Source organism: Tachypleus tridentatus, chromosome 7 (genome assembly GCF_004210375.1).
Source record: "Tachypleus tridentatus isolate NWPU-2018 chromosome 7, ASM421037v1, whole genome shotgun sequence".
NCBI classification, from domain to species: Eukaryota; Metazoa; Arthropoda; class Merostomata; order Xiphosura; family Limulidae; genus Tachypleus; species Tachypleus tridentatus.
In genome coordinates, this window is record NC_134831.1 from 73571248 (window position 1) to 73593391 (window position 22144).

General features: G+C 31.0%; 1 protein-coding gene across 3 annotated transcripts in view; it reads left to right on the forward strand.

Annotated features, from left to right (window-relative positions):
• The window catches only part of LOC143255971 (histone-lysine N-methyltransferase EZH2-like), a 54837-nt gene that overhangs the window by 15287 nt on the left and 17406 nt on the right, over positions 1 to 22144 (forward strand). For 2 of the 3 annotated variants that reach the window (XM_076512465.1, XM_076512466.1), the window contains exons 5-10: positions 711 to 1029; positions 1777 to 1873; positions 3337 to 3500; positions 10259 to 10285; positions 11430 to 11521; positions 16460 to 16640. In XM_076512465.1, coding sequence (XP_076368580.1) covers positions 711 to 1029; positions 1777 to 1873; positions 3337 to 3500; positions 10259 to 10285; positions 11430 to 11521; positions 16460 to 16640 — 880 coding nt within the window. The remainder of the gene's footprint in view (positions 1 to 710; positions 1030 to 1776; positions 1874 to 3336; positions 3501 to 10258; positions 10286 to 11429; positions 11522 to 16459; positions 16641 to 22144) is intronic. The other variant, XM_076512467.1, reaches the window with a different exon arrangement.

A 22144-nucleotide genomic window follows, 5' to 3' on the forward strand; every position in this document is an offset into this window, starting at 1 on the left:
CTCTATTTAATAATTTGGGAAATGATTTCCTGAAAAATACACGGTGTGCAGAAGTTACAAAAATATTGTTCCTATCTGGCCAACTGAGATTAAATACTTCTTGAGAAAAAAACAAAAAACATCAGTTATGATAAAGTTTCAGGGGAGAATATGTGGATTTGTTCAAGAACAATTAACATTTAGCTTATACAGAGGTAAAATTATATTGGAAGATCACTCAATTTGATGACTGTATATCTTGACAATGCTTATTTTTAAAGTAGTTGGTGTTTATTATTTTTAACTGCCATTGTTATTAAACAACACTCATACAGATGAGTTTCAAACAGCTTTGCTTTACCCTTAAATGGCAACCATCATCAGTTGATGATGCTAACTACAACATTCCTGCTGTTTAAGGGTTAAGGTGGATAATATAAGGCTAAGATACAGTTAACAGTCTTTTGTGCTCTTAAAATAAGATTTTCTGGAAATTATAAAATATGAAACTCATTGTTAGCCTTTTTCTCTTCTTTCCCAATGAAGGAGTGTAAACTTTGATGCAGTTTTCCTGGTATATTTTGTTCAAGAGGAAATGTCTCAAAAGTGCTTGTATAAAGTTGTGGAAAAATCATCTATTTGTATTTGCGTATTCAGTTTTACTCTCTGTTTTTTAACAGTTTCTTTATTGAAAGCTATATCTCTTCTCTCCTTTTAATGTAACATGTTAGGTTGAAGATGAAACAGTACTACATAATATTCCATATATGGGAGATGAAGTTCTAGACCAAGATGGTACATTCATTGAAGAACTACTTAAGAATTATGATGGCAAAGTTCATGGAGATAGGGAATGTGGATTTATAAATGATGAAATTTTTGTAGAATTGGTTGAGGCATTACAGTTCTACCAAGACACAGATGATACAGAAGCTGTTGCTGACAAGAGAGATAAACTTGAGAAAGACAAGTTACTTCTTCCCAACAGAATTTTGCCTCGCAAATCAATTTCAAGAAGCAGTTCTGTAGATGCAGAGAACCCAGATCAAAGTAAGTCACATAATTTTGAAAGGTTGCTAGTTGGATCAGCCATTTTTTATAAAGCTAAAATTCCTTTTTCATTTTTAATCAGAATAAACTTAAGAAAAACAAAAAGAGAATGAACAGTTATCTAGAGGTAAAGGATAGATTTATGAATGTGTTTTTGCCACTTAAATTATGTACTAATACACTGCTTGAAATCAAAAGAGGTATATTTTTGTTACTGTCCCTTATTTTCTTTTGCAAAGATGCTACTTTTAAATTACAAGAGTGGTGTGTTATTATCTTGAATTTTTTGAGCAAACTTTTATTGTGAAATTATAAATGAGATATTTTTTGTTATAGTTTGATATTTATGCTTAGTTCAAAATTTTGAATTACTCTTAACTGGCAACATGGAAACAGTTTTAATCTGAAATTTGTTAGATAGCTTTAAAACTGAATGAAAATTATCTTGGTAAAAGAATGGTAATTGAGAAAAAACTTAAACATTACCACATTAAATATAAGGCTATCTGTAGAATTCCCACTAACAAGTTAAGCCTAAAAAAAAAAGAAGAAAAGAATGACCTTACTTGTAATGGTTTAAATATGAGAGTTTGATTACTTAATGGATTTTCACCATTTGTGGATTTATTGGACAGAAATAATAATATACATATTTTAAATCAAAGTTAAATGGAATTTTGTTCACAGTTTTTCTCTTGAAAAGTTGAGCATGGTGAGTTAATGTATGTATTTTTTTTCATATTTCAGATGAAAAAAAATCTATAGCAGAAATTCCAGATATCATATTTGAAGGGATATCTGCTGTTTTTCCAGATAAGGGACCTCCAAATGAACTACGGGAAAAGTAAAGACCTTCTTCTCTCATTAAATTATATCATATTCTGGTCCTCAAGCTGAAAGTGCATGATAAAACTTCTCTACAACTATTGGTTTATAACTGGAGAGTTGAAAATTTGGCTTCTGACATATTTTTAGTGTATGCATGTGTTGATTAAGGAACATAAGTACTTAATTAGAACAATAAAGCAACATGAAGGGACTATTGGCTCTCACATATGACATATGAAGCTACACCTTGGTTTGCATCATACAAATATTGATAGCCTACTTATATATTCTTCCATGTACAAGTTTAAAAGTGGAGAAAAGTGGTTTATAAAGTGCAATCATATACATATATTTAAAACAATTTTATAATAATAATAGTTTACAATTTTCTTTCTCCTCATTTCTGTTTTCTGTTGGCTTGTTGATGAGTAGACAGTGCTTAAAATACATTGTTACTGCTCTTTCTATGAGGTGTTGTTGGGGTTTTGTATCTATAGGCTTAGCCCATAAATTTACCATGAAACAGTTAGGAGAGAAATGCTCCTCATACACATAAACAACATTTTTTAACAATAGGAAATGTCTTTTATTTGATAATTGTGCATCTTGACAGAGAGACGAGTACAACCAGCCTTGCTTGACGGTAGATATCATATGGCTGAGATACAGTTTATAGTCTTTTGTGTTCTTAAAATGAGATATTTTGGAAATTATAAAGTATTAAACTCATTGTTAGCCTTTTTTTGTTTCATTTTTAGTGAAGGGACATAATTTTTATGTGGTAAGTAACTGTTTCCATACACTTAGCTGTATTTCTTTATCTTTCATCGTAAAATAAAAGGTCTACAAAGTCAAAGGTAGAGGCAATCTAAACTGTGAACAAAATAATTCCTTGAAATTCATAGAAACTACAGTTTCACACAAAACTGTTAATAATTTATATGATTTGTTTTTCCTATTAAAAAACAAAAGTAGAAAAGGCATATTTTTTAAATACTGGTTTTTATTAGTATCTGACATTTCAATACTTTCTTAATGGAAGCTAACCACATTACGAGTTCTTCATTTTAGGTGTTTATTTCTGTATGGTAACTGCCTATAAAGTTGTAATGATTAGTACTCAAGCCATCTGTGTTCCTTATCTAATCTAATGATGTCAATTAATGGTAAAATGGGAAGTGTATGTGCCCTGTGGTAGAGCTTTGAATTATAATGGTTAAGGAACCCAATTTTGTATCTATGAAGTAACACAAAATATACTATACACAGGGTAGGCCCACTGGACTGGCCCTGTATTGTAGAATTAATGTTTGCTATAATTCTGAATTTAGTGCATGTGTCTCAACAAAATTTGACAGCATTTAGTAAATATGAAAAGTCTGTTTTATTAAAAAAAAATCAGATTTTTTTAAATAAACTATTCTCACTAAAGATGTTCTTCATGTTTGGTGTTATTACAGTTGGAATTATCCCTTACAGGTACAGAGATTTGAAAGAGAAGAAAGACCCCAACATTCTTCCACCAGAATGCACAGCCAACATTGATGGCCCAAATGCCCAGTCAGTTATGAGAGAACAGAGTATGCATTCTTTCAATACTCTGTTTTGTCGTAGATGTTTCAAATATGACTGCTTCTTACATCGTAAGTATTTTAGGATCTTTTAGTTTTCAAGATAAAAGCTCTGAATTATAAGTGTTTACAGGGTCTGTACACATCATTAAAATCCTGAAAAGGTATAGATAGTGTAAACACATTTTTTTGAGTAGTGGAAATCCTGGAAAATCAACGTTTTTTTTTTACAGGAAATGCTGGAAAATTCTTTATTTTTATTTTATTGAAAGTAATCCTCTCACTTCTACATCCTCTTGTTTCATTTATGACAAGTCTCTAACATTGTGTTTGTTGGAGTTTCATGAAAAACAATCCTTATAAAATGTGACATGTAATAATAATATAACTTGGTAACCATTGTTCAGTAACATACTTTGTATTATGGACATTTGAACATAAGCAAGCAGATGTCATGTGACTATTGTTGTAATGATGTTGTCAGTGTAAAATAAATCAAGATTAATTTATTAAAGTATAGATAGGATAAAGAACTTGGACATATCAGAATTTTCCTAAATCCATATAAAACAATCAACAATATTTTTAACCTAAGTTTTTAGTCAGTTATCACCTAAAAAAAGCAAACAACTCCAAACAACAACAATATAACAGCATGGGTATCGTGAACCTAATAACTGTGCAAGAAATACACGTTACTTGCCATAAAAGACAGCTCATGTACCTGATTAGGTCATCTATTATTTACATGATGATCACTCTAAGCTAGATTGAGTGACATTTTGGAGTTTGTTACCAAATACTTAGGAGACAGCCTTTTATTTCTGTGGTGTAATCAGAATTGTAAATAGTTTGCTAATCTATGCTATTAATATAATTTTTCTCTGTGTTTGTACTTGACTTTTTCTTTCTGATATCTTAATAAAATTCTTAATAACTGGTTCATGATTTTACTTGTAATAGTCACACACTGTAATATATGACAGTTGTTGTTTTAAGTATTATTTATATGTAGATATGCATTATTGTATAAGATATCTTACAGGCTGAATCCCTTGTTAAAAATATGAAGATTTCCAGTTTTGTGAAAAGTTCTTTGTCAGATGGACTTGCAATAAGAAACTTAGAAAATGTTTCAAAATAATGAAATGCAGTTTTGTAGGAAAGACTGAAGATATAAAACATTGTTAATGTATTCACTAATATGAGAGTGGTTTCAGGAACAAAATGAGTGTGTGAATATTTTCTTAGTTGGCATGGTGATGTGTCATGATGGTATGTTCAGCAGCCAATCAGGTACAAGTTGACTTGCTGTAGTATTGAAATAGCATGTCTTATAAATATTATTTGGTTTTGGTTACTCTCACTAGAGGAGCTTTTAGCTCCGGTCATAGCTTAATATTTGGAATAAGGCTTTATCACTTGATACTAAGCTGAAGAATTTGTTACTTTTTTATTTAGTAATATAAGGCCATTTAAATTTCTTTGTAATGGCTTATTTCATAGGTTTTCTTTTATGACTCAGGGGGAACTGTTATTGTTACATTTTTACAGATGTTACTGTTTTTTTTTGTAAAATATAATAAAATATTAGTTTTTTAATTTTGATGAAATCAGTAAATCAGGTCCTTCAAAGTGATAATTTGGTTCTCAAAAGACATATCTTCTCCTTCCCCCTTTAACTTGTGTGATCTATGCATTTATTAGGAGTATAAATGCATCAATTTTTTCTCTGTGATAGACTTGGGTAATACTGTAAGTGATTTGCTGGTCATTGTAATATAGTAATTTTAGCTTATTTATAAAATAATTATTCTTTATTTTCAGGAAAATAAAAAATTGCCTATACATTTCTTTTTAATATTTCAATTTATTATTATTATTATTACTGCTTATTAAGCTTTGGTATTACTGAATTTGTGTTTTATTCGCTAATGATTTTTAAAACAGCAATTACAGTGGTTTATACTAAAGACTTTGATTCTCCAGTAATAAAAAAAAATTACACATTACAAGAAAACTAATAATAAAAGTGATCGCAATAAGAAACTACTGCTTGATTGAATAAAAGAAGATGTCACTTGCAGTCAGTATAAACTATACAGGAATGAATAAACTTGTAAAATTTTTGTGTGGTTAGAATATTCCTCTACAGAAATAAGGGTGGATCTTACATGTTATTTAATGAGCAAACCACCCTTAATGAGGATAACATCTCTAATACATTGATACAAATGTTTTTAAAATCATGTTACAATACTTGTGTAGTTAAGTTGTAATTGAATTTCCTATGTTTTAGTTTGTAATGTGTTTCTAAGTAAAAATCAAAAGTGCTTAAGATTAAAATAATAAAATAGGTTTTATTGATTAATTTTATTAAGAAGACAATTAATGGTTAGATACCAGCAGTTTAATTATTGTTATCATTGTTTTAATGTTAAGGAAAATAATCATATTTTGAAGTTAATCCCGTGGCTTTGTTATTTTTAATTTCATTTGTTAGTTTTTTAATTTATATTTACTTGAAAATTGGTCATTTTATGTTATCGTGTAATAGGACCCACAGTATATACACTGAAATAGATGTTTCACTGCTGGATATTATAGAACTTTTGTGTAGAATATTATTTACTAGGAAAAAGAAAATTGTTATCATAAAGACACTTCTCTTATACCTGTTTTTACACGATCATTCTGCACTCCTGTTCTCACCTGGCATTTTATAGCAAAACTATTCTTGTCATAAAGGCACAATAAACATTAAGATCTTTCATTAATATTGCTCAGATTACCTCCTGTAACATTATAAAAGGGTGACCACAAAGGGCTGCAGTAACAAAAAAACTACAGAAACAGAAAGAAAACCATGTGGTAATTAAAATGTGAAACATTATAAATACATTCTGTACAGGCAAGATTCCTTGGAGCTATGAAGAAATGGAACATTCTTCTTTTTGTTATTTTATGTAATGAAATGTCAGTTCTAAACTATTTTTGAGTAACAATTCATTGAAATGGTGTTATAATTAAATTTGTTTAAGTTAAATTTTAAATGTTTTATGCAAGGTGTACTGGCGACACTTGAATCTTGGACATGATATGCTCAATAAGTAGAGGATTTTGTTGTCCTGAGTTTTCACAGTTCTGTGATTTACATTTTGACTATCATGCTGTTTCTTTCTCTTCAAGTTTCTGAATCTTATACCAAAGTTTGAGGATCCAAAATGGTTGCTTCTTTTTCTTATCTGTGATGAGTTCCGTTAATGTCTGAAGCTCTTTTATGAGAACAGATATGCTGTGTGTCATTCTTCTGTACTCTCCAAATTGTGTGGTATTTTTGTGTTTTGGGATTGGATGAGCATGGAACTTCAGTTATATTACATGCAATCTATTCTTATACACAGGAGTATATGATTGATCACTTCCTCAGGAATTTAGATTTTGTAGCTCTTTCCATTTGGATTTGTGAAATGATTTGTCTCACCATCACATCTTAAAGCTTCTTGTCTCAGTTCTATTTATAGGGCATTCTATGTGTAGGCCTGCTGACCTTCTTATTTTATTCACGTTTGTTTTTATTTGTATTTTCTGACCTTAATGTCAACTGTCTCTTGAACGTTTTTGTATTTTTTTTTATCATATCAGTTTTATTTGTTCATTTTATAACAATGTTATTAGCCTTTGGTCTGACAGTGGTTTCTTGTAATTTTATCATGGTTTAATTTTTGTGGATAATTCAGTTTAATTTTGCACAGACAACTGACTAATATTGGTCATTTTGTAGAGTGTAGCTCGTTTCATTTGTCTGACCTTTAATAAAGTTGCTGGTAAGGTTCATTAGTTAATCTTTAAAAAATATTTTTACCAGCCAAATATTTTGTGGAATGTTTGTGATCACAGCTGCTGGTGGGGCATGCATTTCTTTTACATATTAGATTTTATCACGTTACCAGATCAATCATGTTTTATTCTCTCCATTCACAATTCAAAAGGTTCCATCTCGTTTGTTAATCTTGGTTTATTTCAAGGGCCTAGTTGTTTTCAGGCATGGCCCATATCTGCTCATTATCATTGTCAATAGGTGGAGAAAAGTTCAAAGATCTTCTATAGTTAAAATTTTCTTCCATTTTAATTGTTTCTTTACAGTGGTGTTACTTCCACATTGCAATGAGTATATTTATTAATTCTTTTCTCTAGGGTAGGTGAATTTTTTCTTCTTAGATGTTAAGTATTTAGTTTCCAATAGCTCATTTTTCTTAACAATCTTCAGAAAGTTTCTGCAACTTCAAGAAACTTTTTCAAAACTTTTCCTTCCCTTTTTTTTGTCTAAATAAATAATTCTTCTATTGTTTTATACATAAATTTTCAGTGATATGTTCTGAGCTGTTGTGATTTTAGACTATAACTTTAGACCATTATGTTTTCTTTTAAATTTGTTATGTGCCAGGTGTTGGTAATCTTCTAACAAACTGTCATTCCCAAAGGATCGGGAGTTGCCTGTCAAGTAGTCTCTCTGCCTTTATGTGTTTTGTTAACTAAAGGTTACTCATTACCTATAAACTCTTCTCATAGAATAATCTGTCCCACATCATCTTTATGAATTGATGGAATGATTCAGCTGTTGGGGATGATTTATGAAGAGAGTTCTGTATCATTTCCCATAAACCTTCTTAGGTATATTTTATAAACGATGGGTTGCACTGACATCTCACATGTTGCAGTGGGTGAATAACACAAGTATTTGCTTGTTTTGGAATTTTGCACAAAGCTACACGAGAGCTATCTGCGCCACGAGTATTTCATAACCCACTTAAGACAACGGTTCCTGAGCACCCCAGTTGGGAAGAGAAGTCAAACATAATATTATCCTCCTGTTCCTTTTGAGTTACTACCATGTCGAGTGTTGTTGTTGTTGTTTGTTTTAATAGATTGTAACTATTTGCCAAAGACAAAAGGTAAACATTATGTATGAAAACTACAAATAAACGTGGTATAGCAATAAATGAAAGTGTTATGTAATTTTAAAAAAATAACGTATTGAAAATATATATAAATCTTTATGCTTTCTCACTTATGCCTAAATTAGATTTCATTATTCCATGTTAACTTTGAAACACCTAAGAAAAGTCTCTTATAGTTAAACATTATTTTCTGAAAATACAGGAAACTAAGTTCTGATACTTGTTTGAAACTAAAATTATGTTAATTTCTACTGGTAGAAATCAAGACTGAATTTATCTTGTATTGGTAATGATATTAGTTTCATAAAAGTACAAGAATTTTCTTTTGATGCACGCTTGTTGTTATTCTGTAGATCATGGTACGTGTATATATATGTCAAATACAAGTTTTGTACAGTGAAACTTGAAGAACAACAATACTCTTTCAAAAATTTCATTATGTTTTTTTTTTTACATTTAATTATGACTTTGCAAAGTTTTTAAAATACTTGTATGCATTCTTTAAAATTTAAAGAAAATGTTTTTCCTAACAATAACAATTAACTAGTAAAAATAGCCACTGTATTTTCATCCTCTTGTAATATGGTTGACCATTTTGTTTGAAATGTTTCTGTTGATTATTTTCAAAAACTCTTTACATGTTTCTCAAACTGACTTTATATTCCCTTAAGAGTAAGAAATTTTTCTCTGTTATGCCACTGATACAAAACCATGTGAACCTCTGAATGGCATGTCCATTTCATCACTCTGCTTGTATAAACGTAAATTTCATAGCTATTGAACAAACAAAAATATATTATATTTGAACTCATGCTATATTCTCATCAGGCTTATTTTATTTCTGAAGAAAGATAGTAGATGAGTACTTTACAATAACAGTATTTCATATGGTTTTATATAAATTCAAGAGAGTGTGAGGACAGATGTTAAATTGTACTTACTTGGAACACACATGAATTTATTTTAGTGACTATTCTGTCAATAAATTTAATCACAAATAGGAAGATATTGCCTCTCATTGGCTCAGTAATTAGTCTGAAGGTGTATGGCATTAAAAGTCAGATTTCACTATCCATGTGGACAGAACACAGATAGCCCATTATGTATCTTGGTGATTAAAAATAAAGAAATAAAGAAGGCTTTCTTTAACAAGGTCTGTTAAGTGCTTCTGTAAACCTTTTTGAATCTGATTTAACATAATCATACAAGTTTATAAACCCTGCAGTGAGAGAACAATTTAAATATGCAATATATCAAAATGTTTTTTTTTTAATCTTTTAGCTCTGTTTCCTCATTCATTTCTTGGGAAGCAAAAGAATGAATTTTGATTAAAAAATAGGGTCCATGAAGTACTTGTATGAACAAAATGATAGTGATCATACAGTTTTAAAGTACATTTATTTTGTAATACTATTTGTACAATGAAGAAACACATTCAAAAGTTGTGTTGATAACCATTCCAAGCTGTAATGTAGGGTGAAGGTAACACCAGTTGTAAGTACTTTGTAGTAACTAGATACACATAATAAAGTAACAGTAAAAGTGAAAATAGTGGATTAATTTTTGTGTTTGTGTGATTTGGACAAGAAACGATTATGACAAACAGATATTTAAAATTGCAATATGTTTAAAAGTTTTAAACTTAATTCTTTTAAAGCATTTTAAAGTTTTACAAAAGCACCATTAAAGTCTAGAACAATTCAAACCTCTATTCCTTGTGATGATCATATTTATAAATTTGATTGTCCATGATCCGAATTAGTATTTTTATAAGTAATATAAACTTGCTATCTTTTAGTAAATTGTAGTTTATATTGTTCTTCCTACTTCTATCACTGTGTTTTTTACTTTTATATTCTTTGTCCATAGCCACTAAGGGAGGGGATTCCCCCCCAGGTAGGACTGCTGTTTCTTGTATTTGGTGCATGCTGCCTGGTTTGTTCCTTAAACATAGCTTTTGACTTCTAGTGGCTTCTGAAAATCATTGAAAATTATTAGTATTTTCCAATATAAATGTTGCACGGGTCATTTAAAATTAGTCATAAAATAAATACTGATATCACGATAATTGTCTAGATGTTAACACTTTCCCTGTGATGTTATTGTAAATGGTTGACACATAGAATTACTGCAGTGTGATTTCATCTGTCACATGGTGTCTTCTAGTAATGGATCTTGGAAAATATAAGAAGGAAGTAGCAGTTTTATCACTTAGTTAATACACAGGCATTTGTTTTCCTGTGAGTTCTTTGTATGTTAAAAGTGTTAAAAATTTTAATAACTGCCATTTGAAAGCACTCAGTTTATAAGGTTTTGTATCTTTGTAAATAACTGATGTTTATATTATTAAAACCGTAAAAGTGGCTCAGATGCCCAGTTAAAATGACAAAAAAATTCAAACTGAATCAAAAGTGGCACCAAGGGATGAGGTTGATACATTCAGAAACTTGAAGACTGAGATCATATGAGGTTCAAAAGCTGTAATTCCTCTTACCCTGTAGATTCTTGGACATATTAAACTACTATGTCGTAAATGCTGGAAGTCTCAGTTTTCACTTAACAATGGTGGAATTTGGCATGGTGAAAGTGTTAAACAGGGATGTGCTTGACATTGCCACTTTAAATGTATCGCATAATCCTTTTATGTTTTTTTTCTTTTGTACTTTCTTGTGTTTGTTCTTATGCATGAAAATAATATTGTTAAAAGAGAGATATTGATTATGTATCATTCAGTAACAGCATGAAAATTCTGCTGCTGGACCATCCTTTATTTTTTAATGTTAAAGACTGTTGTGGATGTTTTTTTCAATATTTTCAGCTTTAAAGAATCAAGACAGTTCCTCACTTTGCAATGATATATTTACCACTTGAAAGCATGGATACTTTTTAAACTGTAAACCTTTGTAAATTAAGAATGCTATTAATAATTTCAATTCATTTTGAACAAAGTAAAAGTTTTATAACTAGTATGCTAAAAGAAGTTATTATTTCATCCATATGTAATTTTTATTAAGGTACTTACTTTGTTTTGTTTTTCTAGCATTCCATCCTACTCCAAGCCAGTTCAAAAAAAAGAATTGCGATATGAAACCAAGTACAGAACCATGTGGCCCTAACTGTTATTTACATCTTGTGAGTACCAAGCAATATATTAATTTATGAATAGTTATTATTTGTAAAAAAATAACTGACAATGTGCAACATACGAAGCAAATTAAATGATAAAAGAACTCTTGGTACTGTATTGTTATATTTAATTCATTCCTGCCCTCTACATGTGAACCTTTTTTATGCATGTCACAAGCCTTTCACACAACCTCATATTGGAATCAACTGATTCCAACATGTGTTTAATATAAATCATCATGCATTACTTCTCCACGAACAGGAGTGTGACATATTCACATAATGCATATGACTCCTTCTATAAGCTTCTACTGAACTATCACTTGTTTGGCAGTGCTTGTACTTGGATGCATTCCTTTGTTTGTTTTGACTTTCATCTTTGATGCTCACAGAGTGGTTTTCATTTATATTACTTCCAAGTTTCTTTAGACTGTTTCTTCACTGTAGTTTAAACCTGGTTTATTACAGACACCTTATTAATTATGCTTTTGATTTTGGTTGACTTATCTTACAAATGAAATCTAAAGTTCATATTTCTACTTTGGTGATCAGACCTCAGGTGTGGCCAATTCAGAGGGGGATTTATTGACATTTACTTGTGGGAAGATTCAACATTACATGTTTCTCTTTTGACAATGGTGGAATGGAAAGAAGCTTCAATGGGAGAGAATATTTTCAAGTTTTTGGACCATGAACTGACAAAGAGGAAAATTCCATGGGAAAACTGTCTTAGTTTTTCTTCAGATAATGCCTCAGTTATGTCTGGTATAGGTAAAGGTGTGATGGGACACATCTCAAGACAACAGCCTAGCATTTACTTCATGGGCTGTGTCTGTCTCCTCATGAATATTGCTGCCCAGAAAGCTTCCAGAGAACTACCCTGCCCAGTTTCTGACATACTGATAGATATCTACTATTTTCTGGACAAAAGTACTAGCAGAAAACAACATTTCAAAGAGTTTCAAGGATTGTATGACAAAGAAACAAGAAAAATTCTACAACTTGTTAACTCAAGATGGCTATCACTTGGGGTGTGCCTCAACAGAATATTGGATATGTGGAAGCCATTGAAGAAGTATTTTCACTGTGAAAAGGAAAAACTAGATTCAAAAGGATCTAAGCGTGCAGCTCAGTCAGGCAGCAAGACTTTAACAGTCAGGATATCCTCTCAGCCACAAAGGGACACAAGACAACAGTCTCTAAAAGCAGACAAAGAAATATTTGATATAACTCACTATATGTTTAGGCAGTCGGACCTTGAACTAAAGAAGAGACAATCAATGAAAAAAGAGAAGAAAACAAAAGCTAACAAGGAAGTAACCAAGAAAAGTTATGTGCAGAGCAAGTTAGATATGTTAACAGTTTTCTTTGACAACAAAATTAACTTGTTATTTTGTCTTTTTCTTCAGTCTGCAATTCCTCCATTTGAGCAAGCCAAGTTGATATTGCAAAGAGAAGAACCTTTCATACACATTATGCATAGAACTCTGATTACACAAGTTAAAAATATACTTGTCAGATACATCAAGCCAGAATGTCTTGAAGGCAACATCACTGAACTTGACCACAACAATGAATCCTTACACAAATCTGATGAGGCAGTTTTTATTGGAAATGCTGCCAAGGAATACATTGTTAAATATGAAAAGGACTTGGACCTGATCAGCTTCTACACCAGTGTCAAGAAATACTATATTGCAGTTACAAATTACATGATGAAACATTTCCCTCTAAATCATGAACTTCTGATTCATGCAGTGGTTGCTGATCCAAAATTAAAAGTCAGCAAAGGTTTCTCTTCTCTAAGCTTCTTCACAGACAGGTATCCTGTCCTTGTCAACACACATGAGCACGACACTATTGACAAGTTGGAAGGGCAATATTTGAACTATCAAATTGATACTTTCTCAGAAACTGTCCTTCAGTTGAATGTTGACAAGTTTTGGGTTCAGCTGTCTACAGTTAAGGATGGAAATGGCAACCAGAAGTACGACATTCTGTGTATGGTTATGCTTGGAATTCTTAAATTTTTCCATTCTAATGCTGACAGTGAAAGGATATTTAGTTTAATGACTAGAAACAAAAGCAAGTTCAGACCAAACTTGAGCACCTCAGTTTTGAGCAGTATTATAACACACAAGATGTGTATGCAGTCAAATGGACAATGTTGTTATAACTCCCAACCATCCAGAGACATTCTCATGAAAGCAAAGGCTGCAACAGCTGCAAAAGTATTACAATAAGTGTCATAAACATGATATAAACTAGTCCTTACACAAAGGCTTTTTCTGCTTACTGTTTGTGCATGTTCAATGTTGTTTTACCAGTATGTTTGTTACTCTGAACTAAATAAAAGACATAATTTCAAAAGAATTTTTTAAAATTTATTTATTAAGTACACAAAACACGGTCATAAATGAGCAATCTATAGCAGTAATAAATAATAATAGTTATAATAATAATATAATAATAAACAGCTTAGAGACATTGGTCAGGCCTAGTAGCCGCAAATGATAAAGGGCTCTGTCTACAATCATTACACTCAGTCATTTGAAATAGTTGGCATCTCTGCAACTGAGGACATTTGGTGTTTTTGCTCCTGGATTGTCAGACTGCCTTGTCTCGTTTTTTGTTGTTGTTGTTGTCAGATACAAATAAGTTTTCTATTTCCCATGCCCCTGTCCTTACTTTGTTACTTACAGATCATCCCTTAAGTAATGTCCGATTTTAAGTTCAGAAAAAGAGAAGAGATTTCAAATGCTTTTGATATTATTTAATCAATAATGTATGCTCCATTATTAATTACTTCTTGCCAATGATTCACAAACTTCTAAGTTTTATAAAATTCTTGTCAACTTCCTTCAACTCTTTCTTCAACAGAACAAGAATAGCTGTTTATGTGTGTAGGGAGAAGTATCTATTGGAAAACCATTTTTAGTGTAGGTAGGTTATAACTTTATTTTACACTAAACTGTTAAACCTTATCTAGAGAAGGTAGTTTTGAAAGTAGATGGAACAAGGACTGGAGAATAAGGAGAATATGGAAGTTTTTCCCAGACTAGCTCTTCAGTCTTTGCAGATATGATCCTTGCTGTATGGGGCCGTGCATTATGCTTGTGTAACACAACACCTTTACGATTGATCAAAGCAGGCCTCTTTTCTTTCAGTGCAACATTCAAGCACTCTAACTGTGACAGTGGAAGTCTAATGTAATTATTACATTGAGTGGCAGCAACTCTAGTCACTAATCTGTTGAAAAAAGGTGAATTATGTTCACGAGAGTGCTGAAAAGCGCAAATGTCCACTCTTGCTCTGAGGTTAGCATCTGTCAAATGATGGGGGTCCCATTTTCTAAGTTTTGACATCTTTCCACCTTGATGAACTGTTGAATGGGTTGAATTTAGCTTCTGTGTTAGATCTTCAACTGTTACAGCACAATCTTTATCAAGTGTAGCCATCAGCAAGTCATTAAACTCAACAGGATAGCCTGAATGTGGCACATCACTTTAGCTGTAGTCACCTAATCTGAACTTCTGAAACCACCTTCGACATTTTCTTTCATTGAGACTAAACACCATAAACACCTTAAATGTTTCGTGTAATTTCTGCTGCACTATTGCCTTTTTTAAACTTTTAAAACATTATATGCCTGATGTGCTCCACAAACACATCCATCTTCTTAAGGGTTTATTTGATTAATCATCTAAAAAAGTGGAGTTGTGTTCTTTTCTGTTATTTGTCTGAACATTTTTATACACATCCTACTACATATGTTAGTTATTAAATCCTTCTACAAAGACAGAAATGATGATGCACTTTCTGTATTAAATTTTTGAACATAACTTGTGGGATGTCCTGATATATTCCTTCTGTATTTGTCATACCATCAGACAGCCTAATCTTATGGATTGGGATATTGATGTAGTCCACCATTCTCTCACTTTACCTACATTCGTAACTTATTTTTTCATGTTCTAGGTTTCACCATAAAACATGTTTCCTTCTCTGTAAATGTTGGAGGTTTGGTTTGTTTTTCATTGACATTTCATGCATGTGTCATGCAAAAAAAAATTTTGCACATAGAGTACATCACAGAACAAGAATAGCTGTTTATCTGTGTAGGGGTAAGTATCTATTGGAAAACCATTTTTAGTATAGGTAGGTTATAACTTTATTTTACATTTAACTGTTAAACCATGAATTTAGTTTAGTTCCTTCTTACAAACAATACCAGTTTTCTCTCTTGATGTTATTTTATTTTTATGAGGGTCTTCCATGTTATGCTGGATCAATCAAAATAGATGCATGTATGTATAGGGAGAAATTATGATTTTGTGGACATTCTATAATCATGTTAAATTATAATGAAATATTCAGTTATTTTATGTAAACACATTTTTAGTAGTTTGTTTTGTTTTTAGGTTGTGTCAATGATTGTGTACGATCTTTCTGCATTTAAGTTATGTTGGCTACAGGAAGCTCTGCATGAGATATTTATGTTCAGTGGCTGTATACACCTAATTTTTATACTTTCTTTATCACATTATAATTGCTTTCTATTATTTGAAGCTCCAGCTTTATATATTTCTGTTACAGATAACTGACAAAGACAATGGTTAGTGAGAGCAAATTCTGTATGGAAATTTATTTACATTGAGTACTTATTTATAAAGGGGGAAAGGTATCATAAATTATTCCAATTTTTAATTGATTTAATCATTGTTTTTGACATGTAGGTGTTTTTACTAAATTACAACAATTTTTGGTTCTACTTCGTAAACTTTAAAGATCAACAAAAGCTCAAGTGTGTAAAAATGAACATTTTGAGAGAACGGGCTGTAGACTATGATGAGAGTCATTTCTTGTGCTTTAATTATTCCATCAGCAGCTGTTGGCATACAGACTCAACTTTAGCATGCATGTAAATTTGATTATTTGAAACAGGAATCAGTGAAGGAAAAGAGACGACAGCAAGAAATCAAAAAGCAGGAAGAAGAATTGGCTGAACGAGGAAAGCTGAGAAAACAGAATTCTGTTGATAGTGGAAATGAAGCCAGCAGCGAAGATAGCAATGACAGCATGAAGTCTGCAAAAGCTGAATTAGTGGAAAAAGTAGAGCCAGAAGGTATTTATTTTATCCAACATTTTTTTCTTTTAGTATTAATATATATATAGATATTTTCAAAATAAAATGGTATCAGTTTTGTGTTTTGTAACTTCACAAATTTTTTCACTGTATTTATACCACCATCTGGGGAACAGTAACAGTGTTTTGTGTTTGTATAACTACTTATTTTACTTTAGCAACAAATATAATCAATATTATATTTTAATATTGAAATAAAATAGAAAAAAATTATCTTTCTAATGATATATCTTCCTGGATTATGTATTGAAAGAGATGAATTATACATGATTTCACAATTCTGATGAGAGCCATAGTGATAGGTAAAGGTAATAAGTACAATAGGACATGATAAGAGTATTGGATACTATTACCTGCTAAAATTAGTGAGTTAAAACCACAGTGTAAGATTAGTATTATTAGATATTGGTAAAGCTAGTTGGTGTCACTGTTCTGCTTTTGATTTTTCTCTAAGTTTTCAGGATGACTTTGATAGAACTCTTTAGTCATATCATTTAACTTGTAAACCCATTTTCTGTTTGTTTGTCTTTTGTGTGGAATTGCTCGGTAACATTTTTAACTGTAGAGAACTTTAAGAGTGGAGTGAGGCTATACTGGGTTTGTATCCTTTATTGCTTGGTCAGTTACTCAACTAAGTCTGTGTGAAAGTTTTTATACTTTAATTTTTTTAAATATGAAATATGTGCTAAACATTGTGTCAAGAACCTTTTTTTTTAAATGAACATATGACACTAAGTGGTAGGGGCACTTACTGTTAAAAGTACTGAGGAACAAAAGGCTTAGATACTGATAATGTCTTACTTTTGGTTAATACCCTTATTGCAAGGCAGTTATAAAGAGTTTTATATCTTTATAAAAGTACCAGTTCAGTTATACAATAAAAAAATTATTTCACAGGAACAATTCATTTAGCAGACACAATCACTGATGCATAGAAATAAAGAATTTCCTAGCATGGCAAATAAATAATAAAATAGCTATAAGGAAGATGGAAAGCAAAAAAAAGGAAAGAAAGCTAGAGACATTGCAACATTTTAACAAGTTTCTCAGTGTCTTTGTATGTAGATCAAACAAAGGTTTCTCCACATATATTTATTACAAGGCCACCTATACTGACCTCTACATATCTTGGAATTTAGCTTATTCCAAATTGTGAGTTCAGTAGTCCAACATTTAAATCTGTTTTATTCATATAGGTTAGTTTCCTAACCTCAGTTGAAGCAAAAATACCAGTATCTCTTTTTTTTTTTATATTAATACCTTGTGTTTCTATGTATGTAAGACACACAATACAAATGTAAATGATAAATATGAATTTACTCTTGGTACAAAAATAGATAATAGAGGGGGGGGGGCTCAGTTGAAGCAAAAATACCAGTATCTCTTTTTTTTTTATATTAATATCTCGTGTTTCTATGTATGTAAGACACACAATACAAATGTAAATGATAAATATGAATGTACTCTTGGTACAAAAATAGATAATAGTCTATCAGATAAATTCCAGGACAATCCTATTACTAATTTTGTTTATGCACACAAATTCTAAAACTGTACATCAAGTTACATAAATGTAACATGGAGAAAACTCAACATTCGTGTTAATTTGTACAATCAAGCAACTTCTCACATCATTCAACTTAAACCAGATCAAATACAACATTTCCACTCATTCATTTCAGATAGTTTCTAAGGAAAACAACAACTGGAAAATAAAAAAACCAAGGAATCTCTGTTAATAAGAAATAAATTGTACTTTATTGTTTTCATTGACTACAGTTGATTATCTCATCCAATATTGTAAGTAATAAGTCAGATAACATGAATATTAATTCTTGTAATGTTATTCAAACAGTTTGATACCTCACAAAATGTTTAAGAAATTCAGATGTATAGACCTTTTTTCATTCATGTTTTTCAAGTATGAGCTGCTGTGTATATTGTATGAATATGCATAATTCTTGCAAGTGTTAAAGTGCAAAATGCAATATCAAGAAAAGGAAAGAAGTGTTTAGGGATTCAGGTATAAATATATTTTAGATCTCAAAAGCAAAGGAAAAAATTATACTGGTAAGGCTATTAACAAAGCATGTTGATATGCTTGTGAAAATAAATCATCTTTAAAGTGATGCTGATGTCAATTTTGTAGCTTCAATAGAATTTAAACATTAAACAGATATCAGTACTGTATGTTTTAAGATTTCAATTTTATGCAAACTTCAAATGTGTTACATACTTAAGTCACTGCAACTTTCAATACTTGGCATTACCAATGAATATTTGTCATTAAAGTAAAAACATTTTTCAAATCTTCAAAATTTAGGTTTTTTAACAGTGTAATTCATTGTGATTTCTGTGATTAACTGAATACAGTGAGAACCCCATTATCATTCTGTAAGCAGAACGTGCATGTTTGTAGCCCCCTCCCATTTTTCCCACATACCACTTGTCCATCAAGGATGAGAATTTTGTTCTAGTTGTCAGTTTCTCACTTTTTAGAAACGCTACTAGGCATTGTTTGTCAAAATAGTGATGCTTGAGCTCAAAAATATCAGCAGAAAACATGGCATACAGGCTGCATGCCTTTTTCTTGAAAGAATAATACTGTTTTCTATTGTTATTAGTGTACAAATATAGGAGCTCCCCAGTATCAAAGCAGTACTGTTATTATTAATTCTACACAAATATCTAAATGTTGAATTAAACTGCACTAGATTTTCTTTAATAATAACCACTTTACCACTCCCTTCATTCAGTGATGCCAGTCATAGACTTGGTTTTATTTGCTATTAATCTCTATATTTTTCAGTCTGACCTGCTTTCGTCCATGTTTAATAACTAAATCCTCAAGTCCAAGTAATGACTTTTTATTAGTCAAGCAAATTATATCAAATAATTTCTGATATTTTTATCAAGTTGTGATTTTGAATATTAATATGTTTTACAAGGTGAAATTAAAAAGCATGTCATATATTGTTGAATAATTATTTTACTTAATGCAATAGTAATTAATCATACAGTTTTATACAAACTTGTCATTTATTATGCACTTTATACAGTAACAGGACCAACCTGTGTATGGTATCTTGCCTGTTCTTTGTGATATTATTAATAGTCTAATAAACAATTTTCACATCAGATTTGGCCCGGCATGGCCAGGTGGTTAAGGTGCTCGACTTGTAATCTGAGGGTCGCAGGTTTGAATCCCCATCTCATCAAACATGCTCGCCCTTTCAACCGTGGGGCATTATAATGTGATGGTCAATCCAACTATTTGTTGGTAAAAGAGTATCCCAAGAGTTGGCGGTGGGTGGTGATGACTAGCTGCCTTCCCTCTAGTCTTACACAGCTAAATTAGGTATGGCTAGCGCAGATAGCTTTTGCGTAGCTTTGTGCGGAATTCAAAACAAACCAAACCACATCAGATTTCTTATAGTAAATAGTTCAGCAAAAATAAGGTACTTTGTTTTAGACTGTTAGGAGGCAAATACTTAAATAGTCGGTATTCTGAATGACAGAAATATTCTGCAAGTAAGTGTTTTTTGTTGATTTTTTTTAATACTGAAAATGCGTTAGCCCTCTCTCATCTAACATGTTATAGAGGTCACTCCCAGTGCAGAATTGCATCTTTATATATAAAAAACTGTGCCCAGAAATGATATTGAAATTATAGGTTAATTCATTTTATAAATAAGAATTTATCAGAATTAGTGTAAAATTAGAAAGAAGATATCTTTTTTGAGCCATTGCAAGTTAAGCTGTGATTTTTCTGATTGAATCCTCTTGTCTGTACATCCTCCACACAAATGAGCATGCATCTCGGGTTCAAAAATAGATTTGCCTTCCAGCTAAAAAATTAAAAAAAAACATTGAATAGGGAAGGCTCTAATCTCCAGAACAATGCAAACAACTAGCCAGCCATTCCTTACAACTGTGTTCTTCATTTATATGCTATGATAAAGTCAGGTACTGTCTCACTTGAGATGATAACACTGTGGTTTTAAAATAGTTCCTAAACTAGAGGAACAGTATTGGTTTCTGAGAGTATTTTGCTTGTTGTCAGTACTGGGTTTATGTTCTTGTTTTTCTAAAGTTCTCTACCAAAATAATTCAAGTAAGGATATTTAAAAATAATGAGTTTTCTGACCAAGAGATCCTATGGAATCTTACTTTTTTATCAGTTGAGGAAGCATTTCAGTAAGTTAAAAATATATCAAAAGAAGATGTATTAATGAATATAACACAGTTCAAAATTCATTGGTTTTATGTATATATAACATGGAACTTTCTTATTAATAATGAAAATATTTTGTACCTTACTCATTTCTCTCATATTTCTTTTTACATTGTGTAAGCAAGTAGCCATATGTAATGCTCTGTAAGTTTCATGTGATATGATTTCGTGAAAACAAATGGAAAAAATAGTTTTATTGAAAAATTGTTGAATTCATTTACAAGATCTTAAACTAAAAATGGGAAAGAATAGGAATTCTGAGATAAATGGAAAATTTTTTGTAAACACTGTTTATGATGAGCTGTCATAAATTTCAGAGGCAAAAAATTGATTCAAATCCTAAATCAAGTTATTTGTTTTACATTATATTGTTTAAAAATTTTGTGTCAAGTCTCATGGAAATTTATTTAATATTCTTTTGTTTTTGTGTCTTCTGAAATTGACACATTTGGAGCTCATAAACTATGTTATATCGAACAGTAAAGGAGCAATCTAGTAAACTTCTGTGGAGTGGTGGAAAGCTTTATAATGTTGTACGAAATGTCCATTTTAGTAAGAAGTTTCAATCATTATCAAGTTTAGTTTTGTTCTAATTTTGAAATATCTAGCAGAATGCAGTTTGACTAAACTCTGTGATAACACTGACTCATGAACTGTGACTGTGAATTTGTCACAGCACCAAAACATAAAGCTTCATTTTTGTATGTAATTTCTTTTCAATATTAATATTCTCATGTAATTAGTCATTGTACTTGTGCTAAGGAACTTAAAAATATTGATCTGTTACTGTATATTTGTTTGTCCTCAGCTTAAATAGCTTTCATTTGTAGACCAATAAAAACGTTTTTATTGGTATACTTTTAATTGTTTATAGAAAATGATATATGCAAAAAATAAATTTTGAAAACAGTTGCTCCACCTGGTTTTGTACAAGTTTGTTTTTATTTGGCTTATTGATTTCTTGCCTTTTCAAATGCTGCAGGTTTTTATTTTCTTTCAGTTGTATTTTTTGTTGCTTTACCTGGTTCATTATCATTTCTTTCTTTTCTCATCTTTATTAACCCTCAAGTAAATATCTTTCCAACCTATTTTTTACTGAGTTACACCTTTTGCTTTCATCCACTTTAACCAGTTTTCTCAACCCTGTCAGTTGTGTTTTGTGCCAAGAGGTTTGGTTTTATGCTCTATAAAGGAGGGAGGTATATTTTACTAGACAGATGTATATATTACTTAATCTTTTCCAGATGCG